At 45.2% G+C, this 21,389-nt stretch overlaps 2 protein-coding genes across 5 annotated transcripts in view; both read right to left on the reverse strand.

Moving 5' to 3' along the window:
- Positions 1–565: 565 nt before the first annotated feature.
- Positions 566–2,462, reverse strand: LOC137421759 (endothelin-1). The gene is made up of 4 exons (XM_068108119.2): positions 2,280–2,462; positions 1,917–2,067; positions 1,648–1,791; positions 566–1,201 (listed from the first exon to the last, which is right to left on the reverse strand). The coding sequence occupies exons 1-4, from the start codon at positions 2,347–2,349 to the stop codon at positions 1,069–1,071; spliced, it is 498 nt and encodes a 165-aa protein (XP_067964220.2). The 5' UTR covers positions 2,350–2,462; the 3' UTR covers positions 566–1,068.
- Positions 2,463–9,018: 6,556 nt separating this feature from the next.
- LOC137421765 (tumor protein D52) overlaps positions 9,019–21,389 on the reverse strand; it is a 259,164-nt gene continuing 246,793 nt past the window's right edge. For 2 of the 4 annotated variants that reach the window (XM_078773325.1, XM_068108139.2), the window contains exons 5-6: positions 12,402–12,462; positions 9,019–9,799 (exon numbers count right to left, since the gene is read on the reverse strand). In XM_078773325.1, coding sequence (XP_078629451.1) covers positions 9,704–9,799; positions 12,402–12,462 — 157 coding nt within the window. In that variant the 3' untranslated portion in view covers positions 9,019–9,703. Of the gene's footprint in view, positions 9,800–11,327; positions 12,148–12,401; positions 12,463–21,389 lie in introns of those variants that run through there. The other 2 variants (XM_078773324.1, XM_068108138.2) reach the window with 1 other exon arrangement.

A 21,389-nucleotide genomic window follows, 5' to 3' on the forward strand; every position in this document is an offset into this window, starting at 1 on the left:
GGGGAATTGCTCTGCAGACATGAAATGCAGCCATCATAAAATAAACCCAAGCATATCGGTGGATCTGGTGGGGGATTGCTATGCGGACCTTTAAATTCAGCCATCATATAATGAACCCACTCATCTTGGTGGATCTGGTGGGGGGATTGCTCTGCGGACATGAAATGCGGTTTTACAGCGATGTGCAAGGCAGCGAAGGATTCGCCAATTTGATGCCAATGACGTGTGGAGGGATTTGGCTGTGCTGCTGTGTCGTTGTACCATGTACGTGTTAGTTTAAAGTAAAGGGACACTATTATGTACCATGACATTAACCTATTCCTGAGTTTGAGTGATATAACTCTCTTACTTGCTCTTACATTATAAGAAGGTCCACTCGAAAGATCGTTTGCGATTGATGATGTCACTGCGTGCAGGTACCATAAACAATTCGTAAAAAACATACACTCTGAAAAGAGGCTTTCCACAACCTTCTGATAAGCGAACAGATTTTCGGGGTAGTCTTCCCCAAACCAGTCAGGTGCAAGAAGCCACACATCAATGACGTCATAGGCATACCATACAATAATTTTAATAACGTTTATTTACACCAGCAACCACAGCACTGTGGGTTCCACCCGTAAACCATGTGCATTTGTATGCAGCCATTGCAAATGGCCAATCGGTAATTTATACGAAGGGATGCGTAAGCGGTGTTGAGTTAATGAACTCTACATCCCACGTGGACAATGAACATCCCACGACGAGACGGCGACAATGTCCATGGACCTTGAGTGAGCGACTGCTGCCACACCGCAGTGCACAGCTCGTGCCGTCGACATGGTCTCCATTGTTTTTGGCAGTAGTGGTCTTCTCAAAAGCTCCTCGGCCACCCTCGCTTTGGTCTGAAGACACCAGTACTAGGTTGTCGGGAGCTCCGAATCGTCTCCGTGGAGTGATCAGCGCAATCTGAGCCTCCGACCGGACAGCGTTTGCTCATGTACTCTCCTCCGTCCTCCTTCGTCTCCGCATAGTGAGCCCAATTGCACAGCCAGCCAATCCGAGCCGGCTTGTAGTGCAGTCTGGAGGTCAACCGAGCGGCAAGTGGTTTCTCGGAGGCAGTCGAGGAACTCGCAAGGATTCTCGATGCCGACGGGCTGAAACAACGAGCATTTCTCGCAGGGTCTCTGCCAAGGTCTTCCTTTTCATCGCTGCTGGAGATCTGCGAAATTCAAACAAGAACGATATGAGAAGGAGCAAAACTTTTATTTGTTCTTCAAAAAATTGTCCTCACATACTGGGTACGAATGGTCAGTGACCACCATATTGACGGTGCACGTCAGCATGGTCAGTCACCAATAGCTGACTTATGTAAGGTCCATCAAAATAGCAATTATCTCATATCCATGGAACAGGTTGCTGGTCCAGAATATTGAATAATAATGAAGAAAGAAAAAGAAGACAAAAAAGGAAAACAAAAAGAAGAAAAAGAAAAAAAGAAAGAAAAAAAAACATGACAGCTCACGTTCCATGGAAAAAGTTGCTGGGCCAAAATATTGAATATTGTTAATAATGATAAAAGAAGAAGAAGAAAGAGAGGAAGAAGAAGAAACATGACGGTTCACGTGAGCCCCACTCCATGCAATCATCACGATATCTTGCACTGACCTGTAGTCTTTGCTCGAGTCTGCCTCGCAGAACCGGGTACAAGTCCCATCTCCAGAATCCTGACACACACACCGACTGGACACCTCCACGGAAGCTTCCCTCTTGCTCCTCTGGTTGTTCCCCAGGCCATAAGGTGCAAGTTTGCTGTTAATATAAAGAAGGGACAAAGCACAGGTCACACTCTGCGAAGCGTATAATTGTGACACGTGGATACCTGGTATCTAAGGTGTCGCGCCGGGGTAAGTAGGTGCAGTGCCGACCCAACTCACCCCCGGGAGTTCACCCAGATGATCCCCACGTGGCAGAAATAAATGCACTCCTTGTCCAGAAGCGAAATGCAGGAGCATCGCCGCTGGCGTCGCAGTACGGCTCCCATGGGATGCATTTGGGACCCCGGGGCTGCGAGTCCAGGAGTTGCGTCTGCAACGAACACATCGCCATCACCACCGATTCGGTATCAACATTGGCGCGTGTTTACGGCTATAAACTCGCAACAAGGTCATTTATTAACCGAGAGGCGCAAAAAGCCAATCGTCGCCTGCGGAATGTTTGCAAACGACACGTGCGTGCTCATGGGTCCCCGACGCGATATTCCATCATCAAACCTGTCGTTCATACCCGCGAGAGCTCACCTTGAGCGGGCAAGGCGGCCGAGGTAGCGACGAGAAACGCGCACAGTCCGAGTACGTCCATGGAGTTCATCGGCGATCTGGAGCACGAATACACCTGTTTCGGAGCGCGTCGCACCGAATGGTCCCTCCGACCTCTGAGCTGCCTTTTATACCTGCCCGCTCTTGGCACGGCGTCGGGTGCGGGAGGGAGGGTTGGGAATGCGGTGAACATGCTACCCGAGCCAACCCGGAGGGAGGGAGTGCTGGGGGGGCGGGAAGGCGTGGACCGTGGACATAGCGGCTACTTTGGACCCGCCTCCCAGGGGGCGGTCCTCGTGCTCTTAGCCTCGCCCACGCGAGCCGCGCGTTTCACACTCACCCGCTCTCAGCCCGACCCTATTGTTTCCCCCACGCGCGCCGCCATTTAAGGAAAAGTGGAACATTGTTCCTGCTCGGGCCAAACCTTTTTCGGCGCCTTTCCAGTTTCATTCGACGGTGAATAATTATTTAGGTTAAAAATAATTCCACTGCACCGGCATCGTGGCTTTGTGATAATGCGATAAGTTCTCCGAAAAGAATAATACGAGGAATTCCCGCACAAAATAACTGCCGACAACAAATAGACCATTGTTATGACGCCCGTTAAACATTTCCTAGATTTCATTTGTACAAAAGCGAAGGCGCGTGCCGCTCTGGCTCGGGAATACGCGCGTGAGTTTGCATGGAACATCGCAGCTGAATTTGGAAATGAGGAATAAATAAACAAGAACACGTCATGCGGACCACGATACTTGCAAAATCCGCCCCCCATCCCCAAGAAAAAAAATTCCATTCATACAGCAAATTGTCCATTTCATCAAGATTAAAATTGACAATCTTGATCAAAGCTCGGGTCAACAGGAAGAAAAGTGACGATTTTTCAGATGAAAAATGATGATTTTGTAAGGTTGACCTTGAGTTGACCTTTGACCTCAAAAATATTTAGTTTCGTTATTTAGTGACAATGTGCAAATTGTGTTCAATTTTCAAGTCAATCGATGAAAATTGAGGATTAAAAAAAACTTGGCCTATGTTGACCTTTTGGCCTAAGTTGATCTCAAAAATAGTTGGTGGTTCAATTCAGTGACCAGATATGTAAATCCTCTTAGAATTTCAAGTCAATCAGAAATTCGGCCTATGTTGACCTTTTGGCCTATGTTCACCTAAAATATAATTTGTGGTTCAATTCAGTGACCTTTTGACCCCAAAAACAATAGACTTCTCAATTGGGACGACCTATACAACTTGGTGAAGTTTCGTGACGATCGGTTTAGAATTGTGACCTGTAGGCCGGTGACAAACAAACAGGCAAACAGACAGACAGAACCACAAACGCAACCGACCAATATACTTGAAAAATCTTCGATTTTGCAAGTAATAAAATCGAGGGAAAGGGAAGTTTGCAGCTAAATTGCTCCGACGACGACGCATGGCAACTAGGAGTCCACCGGCGCAAGAATGTCTATTAGCAGGAGCCTGAGGGTGTCCGCGCTGTGACAATTGTACATGAGCTCTGCTGCCCCGCGCTCTACAAATCGTCGTCGGACATAATGAAAGGTCGCAATTTCTGCAACCTGGATTCCTCAGCCTTTACTTGGTAACGATGGTTGTCGCCCCTCGTGGGGGGAGACAATTCGCTTTGTTTGAATTGTTGAGGTTGGGAGAGGTATAAAACGCATGGACACTGCTAGCACTTCCAGGAAAGAAGTCGGAATTTCAAAAAAGTGGATCTGGGGTGAATTACCGGGGGTAGAAAAGATCAAGGTTTTGGATGGGGGAAGATAAGAGATGGTGGTGAACAACTGTTTTAAAGACCTGGAGGGAGGAGTGGGATTGAAGGGAGTGGGGGAGTTTGTTCCAGAGGCGGGAGAAAAGAGGAATGAAAGAGTGAAGGTGAGCAGAAAGCCTTGATTTTGGCAATTTAACCATAAGAGGGTTGCTGGCAGTTCTTGTGCGTCCTGCAGGAATATTTTGCAGACAGAGCCCAGAGAGAGCTGGGGGAGCAAGGCCGGAGAGGAGTCGGTGGAAGACAGAAAGACCACCTGCCTGCCTGCGGTGAGGGAGTGAAAGGCCCTCGGAGTTAACTTCATCGCAGGAGATTCCAATGATCTGAAAGCTTTGGTTCTTCTGGTGACAGAAGTGACGTGACTTCTGGTGACGTCTGAAAGCTTCTGGTGACATTCATGATCAGATTTCTCCAAAAATCCCGATCCTGCTTCCCGAAGCTCTGCATAGACATCTTTGTGGGAGTTTGGGTTGCAACCTTTATCCCATTCATCCAGCACATGCAAGGCCTACCTCTTCCTCTTCGTCACTCATCCAACCCAACAAGGTTGATTTCTCAAAACTTTCGATTTATACATGCATGTGTCAAAAATATTCCAGTTTCTATTTTAGAAGATTAGTGGGGTGGCTTAGCCCAAATATTCAAAAGAATTGTGCATTTTGTGATACAAGCACCAAATTTGGCACACTAGTAGACTATCATATTATGAAAAGATCTGGATATTGGGCCATCTCAGATTCAGAGATTTGATTTTTGCAAGATTTGCAGATTTTGCAAGCTGAGATTGCAACGCCAGGGACGGCCGACTCCTTCCTACGAGCTGCCCACGTCACCCGCACAAGAAGAGCTCATCAAATCACTGCAGCGGCACTGCACATCCTGCAACACCGTGCGTATGAACGCCACTGCATGACATATGCTGATGATGCAGAAGACCTGCCTGAGTTCGAAGACTGGTGTCACCAGAGAGGAGAAGACATTCCCAACTTTCAGTATTGGGCAACTGTGCTGGAACTAGAGATGTTGGTACTGATCTACGTGCGTTCTCTGCGGCAGGCTTCATTCACGACGTACCTTGATGCCCTGACGGAACTGGTCCCATGGTTCCATGCCTTAGATCACACACACACTATGCCAGGTGGGTCCCTGTTCACCTGAGGGACATGGTTGCACTCCCAATGAAGCACCCAGATGTAGCCAGAGAATTCAGGGCTGGCAACTTCACTGTACAGAAGACGAAGAAGGTGTTCTCTTCGATCCCAATCGAATCGAAATCTTGCAAAAATCAAATCTCTGAATCTGAGATGGCCCAATATCCAGATCTTTTCATAATATGATAGTCTACTAGTGTACCAAATTTGGTGCTTGTATCACAAAATGCACAACAGGTTTGCTATGCTGCTACACTAGATTATATATACGTATGTATATATATATATATATATACATACACTGTATATAATTATCTCCAAGAGGATTTGACCGAGAAAGTTGAAACTTTCAGGGATTAATGAGGGCACCCTTAAGTTGTGCCCATGCAAGTTTCGTTTGATTCCATCAAGCTTTAAAAAACAAACAAACATTTTTTTCACCCATCTTGGCATTTTCTTTTTTGTGGTGGGGAGGGTCGCGGTTTTTCAAGAAATCCGATAAGGAGACCTACCTAATTCGGTAAACTCATGGAATAATAGTTGCAGGGAATGGTTGATTTCGTAGGGGCAGAGTTATTCAGATGTTTAAAATATTGAATAGTTTGGAAAATTCTTGGAAAAAAAATTGGGAATTTTATTTTGGGAAAATATGTTTGCAGGAAACATTTCATTGCAATTCAAACGAGTGCGTCAGGAAAGTGAGTGGAACATTTTACATTTTGTTATCCCACTGACAGGTCAGATCTGGATTCGGACCTGAACCGAAATCGAATCGGCTTGTTCTTGTCACTTACCCAACTCGTCCACCAAGTTTTGTCGATACTTGTCCACAACTTTTTGAAATATTCCATATATCGTTTTTGGTCCCATTGCCACCCAATTAATAATCCAGTGAATCAAACAATACCATTCTGGAAAGGTGTTAAGCCGGCTGTCCCTTGTGCACCACAGTGGAAGTCAAAGATCCATCCATCAAATCTTTGTACCAGTTTCCTGCAGACCTGCACGTCATTGGTGCGACCAATGATACACCTGTCATGTACCTGCCGCAGCGGTCCCTTGGCACTCATCGATTTTTGGGTACACGGTGGAATCACAAGAAGCTTTGGATTCAAATCAGGCTAGAAAACCTTTGGGACGACTTGGATTCCCGACTTCTGGACACCAAACTATAAAAAGAACCCAGCTGTTTCACTAATAACCTTCAGGGAAAGGGGTGCTTTTTGTCCCATCAAGGTCTGCTCCAGCACGCCAACCCAATCCCAAAATGAAAACACGTGCTCTAGAATCCCGATTGCGTCCCAAAACACGACAGCATGGAGTTCGTGTGGATGTTCGACCGCCAGAGGGGCGGCTCAAGAAGTCGCGCTTTGCTTCGCCACCACATTTCGAAGACGGAACCTGACATTACGTAAGAGGTGCGTTGCTGTTCCACAACCTTCGTGCAAGTTTGTTCCCCGTCTGCCAACACCGCGCCTGTTTGCCTTGGTGTGGGTGACGGACCCCGGACGAGATCAAAGGGCACGTAACGCCCCTCGGTCGGCCTGTAATGACGCCCTGGGGGCACTTCCTCCCCAGGGGCTCTTTTGAATGGCAGGCGAAGCTCAGAGTCCTTGTGACCCCGGGCACACCGGGATTTCGGGGACTTTGCCAAGCTCCTTTCCCCATTCGCCAACAGACGGGGAAATTTTAAACTGTTTCCCGCGCTTTCTGTGGCCTTGGTGGTGTACACAGTATTTTCTTTCTCCACATAACAAAAATCTCCCACTAAATTGAAATAATATTTGCACTAATATTGTGACTTATAAAAGAAAAAAAACAACACAAACCCAGACAGATAACCCCGAGTTTGTTTAGCTGTCCACCTCCGCTCAGATAGACAACGTGCTTTTGTCCCGACGTTTTGTCCATCCCTGATCCCACTAGCGGCACATGGACAGGAATTCATGCTAAAGGAACTGGAAGCAATTATTTGGAGGGGAAGACGTTCGGATCTCATTGCACAAGAAATAAACAAACAATGTCGGGGGAGATCCCTGTGCTCCTCCCACCGGTCCCTCCCAGAGCATTAATTCCCAATCACTCGAGTGAAGAATCACAAACACCTAAAACCGTCTTACAATTCGGTGGAAAAGTCAGAAATTACCATAACTTACTTCTCCATCCACTTAGTGAGGTTAGCAATTCGCTCAGGTCGACACCCTCTGTTAAATTACCTTTAAAGCACCGTGAAAGGGGTGCAGCATCTCGAGGCACACATGGTCTTTCCAAACTCCAGACTTGCTCGATTCTCCCAATCCTAACTTACTTAGTGAGGTTCAAAAAGTCACTTTATTATCTAACAGATACTTTGCCTTGCATCATGGAAGATCTATCAATATGTTAAATAGCATATCCTCTGCCACACCTTGGTATGCATTCAAAAAAATCAACAGGCAAATCCTTATGGATTGGTGATATTCTTACATTCCAAACACCATGAGCTCCTCGATACTATCTCATTCACTGGACAAATCCCAATCAACCAGAGCAAGATAAATGGCAAAATAACAATGCAGGAGATCAATGAATACATATCCTTAGTGTGAATGACTTTACGGTGTAATGGTTAGAGCGTCAACTCCGAGTTTGGCAGGTCAGCAGTTCGAACATGATCCAGGCCAAGTCATAGCAAATATTAAGAAAGAGCAATCAGAGATTGCAAACCCTCACCAGGATGTATTTTCAGTGGTTTTTAAGGCTTTTGTGTTGAAACAATTATGGCAGGCGAACCAGGTGACCGATGACATCATTTTTTTTTCTCCACTAATGTATTCCAAGATTATGCTCAAGAAATTTCATCTTGATTGGATGAAGTTTTGTACTTGTCAAATTATGACGTCATAGAGGCACCTATGACATCATTAATATATTTTATTCCCCATGGAGAGTTCTTTACAATGAGCCATGTCTCAATTTTTTCTATTCAGCACCTTCAGAGATATAGAGGTGCAAATGTTTTCGGTTTTTCCAAGATGGCGGCCGAACCACGTGACCGATGACGTCCTCATTTTGTTTTTCTCCACCAATTTATGCCTACATGATGCTCAAGAAATTTCATCTTGATTGGATGAAGTTTTGTACTTGTCGAATTATGACATCAAAATGGAGGCACCTATGACATCATCATTAACATATTTTATTCCCCATGGAGAGTTCTTTACAATGAGCCATGTCTCAATTTTTTCTATTTCACGCTTTCGGAGATAAAGTGCAAAGTTTTTCGGGTTTTCCAAGATGGCGGCCGAACCACGTGACCTATGACGTCATAATTATAATTAGAAAATTATACAGGTGGAGTTGCACCTATGGTGAAAATTTACTGTCAATCGGAGCAACGGTTGCAGAGAAAATCATATTTATCCTGTGCGGACAAACAAACAGACAGACGGACTCAAATGCAATACCCTCTCCTCAGGCGAGGGTAAAAATGGTACGTGTTGCTTCCTTGCTCGCTGCGCAGTATCTAAGGATAGCACACGGACTGTTCATCTATACTTTCCCTCAAGGCTCATGGCTTTGCGTGCATGCAAACGACAAGGTAGGCAAACAGGTTTTGGTGCAGGACAAATCAACGCGCTGAGCGAGATTGGTACCTGGAGTCAGAGGGAAACACCAGATTGTTGCCAAAAAAAAAAAACAATCAAGGTTTTGTTTTCCTTGTGTCATGCTTGGCGGGTTATTATCATAAAATCACAAGGAAATAAAGCACAATATAAAAATCAATCAACACTTTACACACAAACCATTTTCTGTATCTTTTTTTTTAATTTATTAACGATCTCACAATAAAATACATTTTCAAACATTTGATATGATGAAGCATCACAGTAGCATTATGAGCCAATTTATACCAATGAAGGATGGTTAAGGGTCGGGTTCAAAAACCTGTGTGGACAACACCGCCATCAAAATGGCACGGACCATATGCATCGAGCATCCGCAACAAAAAGCGTGTCCACGTGAAAATGGCGGAAGATCAGAGTGAGGCGACTTCTCAAAGTCAGGGGTAACGTCGGCACAAAGGAAACCAAAGAAGCATAGTTTTCTCAAAAAGAAAATCAGCAACGGGGCTTTGAAAGGCAGCGGAAGGGGCACGATGGCCATGGGATGTAATCGCGTTTACCGATTTGCCATAAAAATGCATGCGTCTTCCAAGATTACAAAAATGCTTCCAAGAGTGTCTTCTGTCACATCAAGTAAAATCGATTCACCGTGAGCACACCGAGAAACACGAGTATTAAAAAAAAGCCAAACAATGAGATTGCCTGGAAAAGCAAAGAGTGCAGCGATGGATGTCCGATTTGGGGAAGTGATGGAGTAGGAAAGAGAGAGGTAGGGAGATGCAATGGATAACGAATGCAGCGAGGGAGCGACAGAGTCGGTGAGAGGTGGAAAGTGGATCCGGAGGGTGTGTGGCCAATTGGTGCTCAGTTTCCACCGCCCGACTCCCGGCTCGCATTTGCCGTCGAATTCAGCACCTCTTCGAAGGTGCCGCCCGTGGGACCTGGCGCAACGACTTTACTCTGCACGCCCACACACGGCGAACAGTCACACGCTCTCGCCTTCAGCTCCAGAAAACAGTGCAAATCTTAGCCGTGTGCATTTTACATCTTTCCAATGATAGAAGAACTTGTACAAATACAACATTGCAGGATATGGGAGTATGAGATCACTGAAAAATGTCAGGAATTACCAGGACATTAGGAAGCAAAACAAATCGACAACTGTGTGGGATTTGAACCTGAGATCTCAGCACCATGAGTCACCAGCCCAAAGGGCAGCACCAAACATGTTCTGTTCCAAGTGTGGCTGCTGGCTCAAGTACCATTTCTAAGGGAGGCGGCTGTGCTACCAAGTGCCCCTGCATATTAGGGCAGGATAATGAAACTTATTCAGGGTGATGGCGGAGATGAGTCGCATACTCTTCGTCCAAAGATACTGAGATCTCTAACATCCACAAACTAATGCCAACCGATGGGTCATCCAGCTAAATGTCAAAATGTGGGACGACACTGCGATGCAACCCTGCTCACAAAACACAAAGGTGACAATCCAGCCACCATTTTGGAAGGAAATCTTTTCAGACAATGATCATTTCTCAAACCAAGCCAAAGGCATCTAGAGCTGAGAGGACAGGGAGGAAATACGAGCAGGGACTACAAAAGCAGCAGGTGCACATGGTAAGACAAGGAGGTGGAAAACTTAACGTATGAGACGGAAATGTTGTGTGCGGCTATCATAAGAGAAGTCAACCCATGAACCGTAAAATCTAACTATGGACTGGTATGTACGGTGGAAGAATGCAGGTGGAACCACCCCATGCATACATCTCATTTATGTGGTGTCTGTCCTTCGCTTGTGAAGAAGGTCGCCAATTAACTATCAGGGGGTCTTTGCACACAGATTTTCCAGCTGCCTACCACATGGTCCACCATGCAAAGCGTGATCACTTAGTTTTTGCCATTACATCATCTCTCACATCAACGTGCTGTTCCACGATTTGATGCCGACTCCACGTCACCTGAAAAGCAAGGGGCTGAGCTTGGGGATAAAGGTTTGGAGAAGAGACAGCAAAAAAGAAAAAAAGGGACAGGAACGATGGCATGTGAAAAAGCAAGGGAAATAGAAAAAGCACGTCGATTTGCTGTGCAAGGAGTACAGCAGACATTAACATTTGTATGTTGTAGTCTCGTGGCAGTAAGCGCATTCACGAGAACACCGAGTGGGTCGGCCCAAAAATCAGTAAGCGCCCATGTATGCGAGTGAGATGGGGATCATTTCACACGAGGTCTCTGCGACATCCACGACAGAGTCATGCAGGTTCAGGGGAAAAACAGCTCGACGTACAGAAAAGAGTCGCTCTTTCTGCCAAAAGCTACTACTGGTCAAGTAAGAGCTCAATGAGCCATTGTAGTTCAGTGTTTGTTGTTCTATGTGCCCCTACAGATAATTTAATAGAATGCATTATCTCTAACTGCGGCGTGCATTTAACAAAATGGTGTTGCTTTCTTGCTTGCTCGTGTCTGTGAGATATTAAAACCAAAGTTGTGGAACAGAAAAAAGGAAGTTTTATTCTCTAACGGTAGGTAGTTTTGATACGTGTTCTGAGAAGGTAAACCAGTTGCACTGGCATCCGCTCGGCCATTTGTGCAGTTGGGTTGCAGCATCTGTGTAAGCCGGCTGTCCCCGAGACAGCGAAGTGGGTGTTTTTGGATGGATGACAGGTGTGACAAGAGATTGCCGACCAACAGGGACATCATTTACTGTGGCTGGCAGCACTGGAATGTATGGGTTGGGTTCTTCATAGTTGGGTCGGTAATCAAACACAAAGGAAGTTACTTCAGAGCTATCTGGCAGGCCTACCAAAAAGGTGAATTTTGAGATACATTTTGGTGAAAAAAAAAGCAAAACAGCATTTCTATCATCAATGCAATTTAAAACGTTTATTTCTTCTTTCACAGCAATTTTTGTGGTTGAACACACACACACACACACACACACACACACACACACACACACACACACACACACACACACACACACACACACACACACACACACACACACACACACACACACACACACACACACACACACACACACACACACACACACACACACACACACACACACACACACACACACCTGTATATTTTTGTAAATCTATATCATGTAGTTAAAACTACAAGCTTTATAGGATCTCTTTGGCCAAGGCAAAGGGCTATATCCATGCCAAAACGTATGGTTAGGAAGTGAAACTATGCAAATGGGGAAAATCCAGCACAATTTCCCCTCCGGGCAGTGGAGTCCCTGATGCAACGCCCCCTGCTGGCTTCATACCAAAATGACAGATATAAATTTGGAATCGACTCTATTGGAGAAAAAGAAATACGCATAAATATAGCATGCAGCACTCCTTATCAATCAAAGATGGCAGAATAGTACAAATGGCTCTTCCACTACACATTGATATTGCACTCAGATATTCAAGGCAGTGGTTGCTGAAAACAGAGACCACATAAAACTACTGTCAAGACAACTGTTCTTGTCTATGAAAGATTCCGATTATACCATGCCAGTTTCTTCCATTCAATAAAAGCAAAATCACTTTACCAAACAACTCACCTTAATGTTATAAACAGTACTTTCAACTCGTTCTTCAAAAGACTTGAAAGTTGGAGAATTTCTGCAGAACAAGCATAAAGAGTAACATAAACATAGGGGCAATACACCTGGTGCTCACCTGGTAGAATAAACAGTATACTGCACTGACTAAAGGTATTTTAAATCAATTTCAATGGTTGCTAAAAGACAGGGCAGCATGTAGAATCAAACTAACGCAATTATAAGACTTTAAACAAAACAAAAAATAAATGGGGGGGGGGGCAACTTCCACTCCCCCCCCCCCCCCTCCCACCCCATTTACCTCCTCAGACCCTAAATTTTTCCAATGCCTTGAACAAACATTGGTACATCACGGATGATGAAGGTTGTGGTGAAGTTTCATCAAAATTATATATGTGTAGGTTCTGAGAAAAGAAGCAAATACCTATTTTGGGGGGTCAAACCTGTATCCACTTTGACCCCCGGTAGACCCCGATTTTTAAAAAATGCTGTGAACAAACTTTAGTCAAAACACAACAAATATAATTTATTCCAAATTTGGTCGCAATCCCTTCCGCGGTTTCGGAGAAGAATTTTCAAGTGTTTACGGATGGACGGACGACGCGCCATCGCATAAGCTCCCCTGAACCAGGTGAGCTAAAAATGATGTGACCCTCAAGCTTAAACACATTCTAAGTGGTTCAAGACACAGATTGGTTAGAATAAACACCAGAGAAAGTGAATAACGGTAACTTGTAACCTCCCGGCATGAAAAAGGATAGTTATGATGAACCATTGGAAAATATGGACTCCAAAGATATTCCTGGTCATAAAAAAAAAAAAACTGTCGAATATCATTCACTAGTATCGGGTCATTTGGCGCATGGCCGTCTCAGCCCATGCTCAGCCTGCCACCATCTTTGTCCACAACCATTGTACGGAATCATACACCACCACCTTCGTTTATCACCAAACTACATAATACAAAGCCTCAATTCCAACATTAAGTTGAGCGATTTTCCATATACTGGACGTGATCGATTAGCTGCAGTCCCTTCAGAAAGTATTCACACCCCTTGCCTTTTTCACATTTTATTGTTACAACCTGAATATAAAATGGATTGAATTGAAAAAAAATTGTCACCAATCAACACAATATACACCATAATGTCAAAGTTAAAACATGTTTTCAGAAATGTTTACAAATTTATTGCAAACAAAATACAGAAATATCTAACTTACATAAGTATTCAGCCCCCTTAATCAATATTTCGTAAAAGCACCTTTGGCAGCGACTACAACTTCGAGTCTTCTTGGGGATGTCTGTATCAGCTTTGCACATCTAGATTTGCATAGTTCCCCCATTCTTCCTTGCAGATTTGCTCAAGCTCTGTCATGTTGGATGGGGAGCATCGGTCAACAGCAATCTTCAAGTCTTTCCATAGATTCTCAATGGGATTCATGTCTGGGCTTTGGCTGGGCCATTCAAGGACTTTCACATTCTTGTTATGAAGCCATTCCAGTGTTGCTTTGGCTGTATGCTTGGGGTCATTGTCCTTTTGGAATGTAAATCTTCATCACAGTTCAAGGTTTTTTGCACTCTGAAGCAGGATCTCCTCAAGGATTTGCCTTCATTTGGTTCCATTAATTGTTCCCTCCATCCTTACAAGTCTCCCAGTCCCTGCTGCTGAAAAGCATCCCCATAACATGATGCTGCCAACACCATGCTTCAAGGCAGAGATGGTGTTAGATGGGTGATGTGCTGTGTTTGGTTTCTGCCAGACGTAGAGCTTCGCATTCAGGTCAAAGAGTTCAATTTTAATCTCATTAGACCACAGAATCTTTTACCTCATGCTCTAAGATTCTTTCATGTGCCTTTTTGCAAACCCCAGGTGTGCTGTCATGTGTCTTTTTCTCAGGAGTGGCTTCTGTCTGGCCATTATCCCATAAAACATAGATTTGTGAAGTGCTGCAGAGACTGTTGTGCTTCTGGCAGGTTTTCCCATCTTAGCCAAGCAACTCTGTAGGTCTGTCAGAGTGGTCATTGTGTTCTTGATCACCTTCTTGACCAAGGTCGTTCTTGCCTGGTTGCCAAGTTTACCAAACAGCCAGCTTTAGGAAGAGTCTGGATGAATGAATGAATGAACGATCATTTTAAGGCCAGTTTCCCCGCTAGAGCGGGGGTTAGCCTTGCGGGCCCCATGACAATCATGGTTCCCTATTTGAGGCAATGTTTTTATGGCCGGATGCCCTTCCTGACGCCAACCCTTGGTCGCCTCTTAGGATGCGCAGGGATATGGTGTACCTATTCTAAATCGGGGTACACACAGTGATCATTCATCCCAGTAAGCTGGTACTCAATTTGCCGACCTCGGAAGGATGACAGGCTGAGTCAACCCCCCTGGCGTTAATTCAGCGATCGACCGGGATTCGAACCCAGGATCCTAAGCCGGCACCCTAACCGCTAAGCCAACACCAGGCTATATATATATATATATATATATATATATATATATATATATATATATATATATATACATACATATATATATATTCTTTCATTTCCTAATGATGGAGTTCACTGTGTTATTGGGAACTTTCAACACTCTAGAAATTGTTTCATACCATTCCCCAGATCTATGCCTCTTCACGATTCGATCTCGGTGTTCTACGGACAGTTCCTTGGACTTCATAGTAGAGTTTCTGCTCTGACACGAACTCAACTGTGGGACCTTATATAGAAAGGTGTGTTTCTTTCTCAATCATGTCCAATCAATTGAATTGGCCACAAGTTGACTCCAATCAAGTTGTAGAGACATCTCAAGGATGATCAAAGGAAATTGGATGCACCCGAGTTCAATTTGGAGTGCAACAGCAAAGGGGTTGAATACTTATTGACTCAAGAAATTTCAGCTTTTCCTTTTTAATCAAATTGTAAAAAAAGAAAAAATAATTCCACTGACATTATGGGGTATTATGTGTAGATCAGTGACAAAATATTTCAATTTAATCCATTTCAAAGTCTGGGTGTTACACAACAAAATGTGAAAAGGTCAAGGTGTTCTTGATTTCTTATAATATGTGCATACTTGTAGGTACTTATTGTACTTGCATACTTATTCTTATAATGCACTTATAGTGCACTTATAATACATACAAACACACACACACACACACACACACACACACACACACACACACACACACACACACACACACACACACACACACACACACACACACACACACACACACTTTGAAAAGCGTAGTTAAAGGGCCTACTGTGATCTTCCGCAAGGTTGTGCTGGCCTCTGGCTGGTTGTCTTTAGAAACATTCCTCTATACATACCGGTTAACTTCATTTTCCCGTTGTATTTATCGTGGATATCTTTAGGAAACTCTACTCAAATGTAAAAAGGTTGATGTAATGTTTGGGGGTTGGGGGGAGGAAACACCAGGTCACAATGCCCCGATAATGGCACAAGAATTTGTGATCGTAACGCACAAACCATTCAGACATGACCGATCGGTGTATGCATTTTCAGAGGTTACAGAGACGAGTTCACCTCACCTCATGACAGGCATGCTAATAGACTGTCGCATCGATGCGTAGCTGGAGCGGAAGCATTTGAAAGGACGAAACAAACGGGTTAGTGGATCAAGAGACAGGATAAAGATATGTAAAAAGCCAGCCAAGTAATTGCTACAACAGATTTGATAATGGTTATGAAAGGTAGTGAAACAAATTCACCGAAGAGAAGCAAAGCTTTACTGATAACATCCCTTTTTGAGGCTCTTGTACCAATTAAGAAGAACCTGTCGGTGAAAGTGCCAGTACACTAAGCTTGGGACGCGGATAAATCGACACTAAATCTCGGGCTTTGAGAGAAGAAAACTGGCATGATGCCATCCGGGGTTGGAGAATTTGGAGTGGGCTCCGGGAATCCGAGTGCACGGCGTGGCGACGGCTGCATGGTGGGGAACGGCAATTTGCAAACTCGCATCACAGGTTCATCGGATCCTTCTATCGAATGTGTGCTGGACTGGGATTCATTGTTGCATTTGGTTTATATTGCTTGCGTTACCAAAAGTGGCCCTTTGCCCAGATGCATGGAGAAACCAAACGGAAGCTCTTGCGAAGACTTTGGAATTTGTCAAGACATCCAATGAGTTCCTCAAAAAATGGGCTGTTCAACATCTGCTTGTACATCACAAAACGAAATGACAGCGAAGCAGGCAACAGATTGTTGATAAAGAGTAAAGACCGATAAATTTTTCTTTACACCAGAACACCCCCCCAATCTCTGTTCTTCCTGCTTTCTACAACCACTCCATCCCCGCACACTTCCTCCATCCTCTTCATTGCAATGCTACCTGTGTAGCGTGTAACACATGCACTGTACCATGCACTGTACCTAATGGAGCGAGTTCTGCAGCATACAGTTGAGTAAGTAAGTAGGTAGGTAGGTAGGTAGGCATAGAAAAGGAGAGAAACAGGAAGGGCACAGCACAATCACATCAGGAAAGGAACCCAACAGAAGGGTGAGAGCTGACAACATGAAAGCTTTCTTTCCATGCACAAAGCGACTCATTTATTCAGCTTATACCCAAGGGAATACATTTTCTTTGGGGATGGGGAGGCAGGAGGGTAGGGGGAACGTACAGCAACTAGAAATAGACAAAAACCAGAACAATTGTTTGTTTGTTTTTTGATACGCGGCTCGGCGGGGGGGGGGGGGGGGGGCTCATCAAAATTGAAAAAAATTGAGCTGCGACACCAAATTGAACGTCTCAAAAATGTCAATTTGATGGCGTTACACTTGTTGGAGCAAATATGCATTTACTGGGAAAGTCGAAATTCAAGTCATTCTACTGACCATCACTTAGAGCCCCAAGTCCGCAGAGGAATATGTTGGCGATTTAGCCAAAGGGAATAGCAGCTGTGGGATAGGAAATTCTCATCGAGCATGCAAGGAGTTCGAGGTCATAAAATTGATGAGGTTGATGTGTGTGTGGGGGTCTGTGGAGAGGGGAAGGGTTTACAAAGTTTAATAACCCTTACCTGCATGGGAGCATGGCTCAGTTTGACAATGCTATAAAATGATGGCAACACAGCAAACACATCATAATATGTTGAGCATCAAACAATGGGGGGGTATTTTAAAAGCTCAACGAATTGTATCCTGTTATGTATGTAATACCATACCAGCCCAAATTTTCAGGAACAACAAATAAACATGTCAGAGGTGCAACTTTTACACTATTACAGCAACGACTCACATTTTCCCTTCCAGAAATCTGGACTATTATATCGAACAATGTTTGGAAAAGAAATGAGAGGAATTACAAAACTCAGTTGTGTTGTGGTTCGAGCATCTTCTCCGAGCCTGAGGTCAGCACTCCGATTCATATACCCTGTCCAAGCCATACCAGACTAAAATGTGCTGCTTCCTCACTTAACGTTCATAATTTAAAGCATACAGCACGAACAAACCACATGGGTTTGAATCCAGTGATGGTTCATGTGGTGGTGGGAGAGGGGGGGGGGGTAGTGGGGGGGCAGAAGGGGAGGATAAGAGGAAGAGGACATTTCTCCCTAATAGGGCCTTGTTGATTGTTGACAGTGCAGAGACAAAATCACTGCCACAAGATGGAGCCGCTGACACCCAGTGTATTCAGGGGAAGTGGGCGGAGGGAAAGTCTCTAAGGTCAACGACCGTGTCCGTCTGAATTAAAGTCCTCTGTTGTTTGCCCTGTCTGTGTGCGCGTGTGTAATTATGTGTGCAACATTGTGATGTGTGTGAGAGAGTGACAGTGAGAGCGATAGTGTGAGAGTGTGAGAGCGAGAGTGTGAGAGTCTGAGAGCGAGAGTGTGAGTGAGTGTGAGAGCGAGAGTGTGAGTGAGTGAGAGCGAGAGTGTGAGTGAGAGAGCGAGAGTGTGAGTGAGAGAGCGAGAGTGTGAGTGAGTGAGAGCGAGAGTGTGAGTGAGTGAGAGCGAGAGTGTGAGTGAGTGTGAGAGTGAGTGTGAGAGCGAGAGTGTGAGTGCGAGTGTGAGTGAGTGTGAGAGCGAGAGTGTGAGTGTGAGTGTGAGTGAGTGTGCGAGAGCGAGAGTGCGAGAGCGAGAGTGAGTGTGCGAGAGCGAGAGCGAGAGTGAGTGCACAAGAGCGAGAGTGAGTGCGCGAGAGCGAGAGTGTGCGCGAGAGCGAGAGCGAGTGCGCGAGAGCGAGAGCGAGTGCGCGAGAGCGAGAGCGAGTGCGCGAGAGCGAGAGCGAGTGCGCGAGAGCGAGAGTGAGTGCGCGAGAGCGAGAGTGAGTGCGCGAGAGCAAGAGTGAGTGTGCGAGAGCGAGAGTGAGTGCGTGAGAGTGAGTGCGCGAGAGTGAGAGTGAGTGCATGAGAGCAAGAGTGTGCGCGCGACAGCGAGTGCGAGAGTGCGAGAGCGAATGCGTGAGAGTGTGAGTGAGTGCACGAGAGCGAGAATGTGAGCGAGTGAGTGTGCGAGAGCGAGAGTGTGATTGAGTGAGTGAGTGAGTGACTGTGCGAGAGCAAGAGTGTGTGAGAGCGAGAGTGTGAGAGCGAGAGTGTGAGAGCGAGGGTGAGTGTGAGAGCAAGAGAGAGTGAGAGCGCGAGAGAGTGTGAGTGCGAGAGAGTGCGACAGTGCGAGAGAGTGCGTGAGTGCGAGAGAGTGCGTGCGTGCGAGAGAGTGCGTGAGTGCGTGAGTGCGAGAGAGTGCGTGAGTGCGAGAGAGTGCGTGAGTGCGAGAGAGTGCGTGAGTGCGAGAGAGTGCGTGAGTGCGAGAGAGTGCGTGAGTGCGAGAGAGTGCGTGAGTGCAAGAGAGTGCGAGAGAGTGCGTGAGAGTGCGTGAGAGTGCGTGAGAGTGCGTGAGTGAGTGTGACCAGAAAGAAGGTTATCGATGCCTACGAGTCTGGGAAGGGATTTAAAAAGATCTCCAAACAATTTGAAATCAATCATTCGACTGTCCGGAAGATCATCGACAAGTGGAGAAGATTCCAAGCAACTGCCAACTTGTTCAGGCCAGGTCGCCCCAGCAAGTTCAGCCCGAGAGCAGACCGCAAGATGCTGAAAGAAGTCTCTAAGAACCCCAGAATGTCATCACGAGACCTACAGGTAGCTCTTGCCACTGTTGATGTCAAAGTGCACGAGTCTACCATTAGAAAGCGTGAGTGAGTGAGTGCGTGCGTGAGTGAGTGCGTGAGTGAGTGAGTGCGTGAGTGAGTGAGTGCGATTGTGTGATTAAAAGCGTAAGTGTGAGAGAGAGCGCAAGTACAAGAGAGAGCGCAAGTACAAGAGAGAGCGCAAGTACAAGAGAGAGCGCAAGTACAAGAGAGAGCGCAAGTACAAGAGAGAGCGCAAGTACAAGAGAGAGCGCAAGTACAAGAGAGAGCGCAAGTACAAGAGAGCGCGCAAGTACAAGAGAGAGCGCAAGTACAAGAGAGAGCGCAAGTACAAGAGAGAGCGCAAGTACAAGAGAGCGCGCAAGTACAAGAGAGAGCGCAAGTACAAGAGAGCGCGCAAGTACAAGAGAGAGCGCAAGTACAAGAGAGAGCGCAAGTACAAGAGAGAGCGCAAGTACAAGAGAGAGCGCAAGTACAAGAGAGAGCGCAAGTACAAGAGAGAGCGCAAGTACAAGAGAGAGCGCAAGTACAAGAGAGAGCGCAAGTACAAGAGAGAGCGCAAGTACAAGAGAGAGCGCAAGTACAAGAGAGAGCGCAAGTACAAGAGAGAGCGCAAGTACAAGAGAGAGCGCAAGTACAAGAGAGAGCGCAAGTACAAGAGAGAGCGCAAGTACAAGAGAGAGCGCAAGTACAAGAGAGAGCGCAAGTACAAGAGAGAGCGCAAGTACAAGAGAGAGCGCAAGTACAAGAGAGAGCGCAAGTACAAGAGAGCGCAAGTACAAGAGAGCGCAAGTACAAGAGAGCGCGCAAGTACAAGAGAGAATCATATACAGCAATCATTTAAATTTCATATAATGTTTTTGGAGTCGCAGTCATTGTTTTGGAATAGCTGTCAATAAATAAGTAGAATTGGGAGGAACAGATGTGAAAAAACCGTTTGTGTCTGTGTGTGTGTGTTCTTCGGCGTTATCTTCTTAAGCGTCTTTCAGAAGTTCGAACAGAGTCCTCTCAGGGTTCGAACTATCCACATCCGTTTTGGTAAATAGGGTCATACATGATTGATGGACATAGCCGTGAAGTTTTCTTGTTCTCAAAGTTTTGTTCTGAGGGATCTATCAGGGTCACAGAGCCTTGGCCCGCTTCCAACTGCAGTTCGTTTATATTCCCAGGGATGGTTTACAAGATCTCCATAAGGCTCTTCTTTATTATTCCCATTGCTCCAATTTATCACTGGCACAATTTTGGCGCTCTTCAGCTTCCAGGATATTTTGACTAGGTTTTTGAGATCCTGGTATATTGCCATTTTCTTCATTGTTTAGGCCAAAATCGTGTGTGTGTGTGTGTGTGTGTGTGTGTGTGTGTGTGTGTGTGTGTGTGTGTGTGTGTTTCCATGATCCTTACAAACTACAGTTCAAATAAATTAATCTGTTTTCCAACTTTTGCTTCTGTGCATGCAATCAATCTCATTAAATGTTGAAATACCCTCGAAATGATGATGCAGTCGGATAGGCTGAGTGAAAGAATTTTCATATCGTGTACATTTTGTTTTTGACTTTCCCGACGATAGCATGGTAAATTAAACTTCATTATTTTGACAAAGTTATATTTTACTTCTGCAAGTCCTCATCCGGAAAACGAGCAAATGTCAAACATCTATCCCACCAGATGTCAATTGTTGATAATATGCAACTTCCAAATTATCCAAAAGCAAACGCAAATATTTGTTAAGCCAAAACCCCATGCAAATATCATCACTGTGCACATATGGAATAGCAAGAAGCAAATCAAATACTGCACAAAATAATAAGCAAGAAGTAACAAAATAGAATCTTGGTGAAGACCTTTGGGAGAGCAGTACTGCGGAGAGGAGAAAAGT

This window comes from Myxine glutinosa, chromosome 2 (assembly GCF_964187855.1).
Source record: "Myxine glutinosa chromosome 2, kmMyxGlut1.1, whole genome shotgun sequence".
NCBI lineage: Eukaryota > Metazoa > Chordata > Myxini > Myxiniformes > Myxinidae > Myxine > Myxine glutinosa.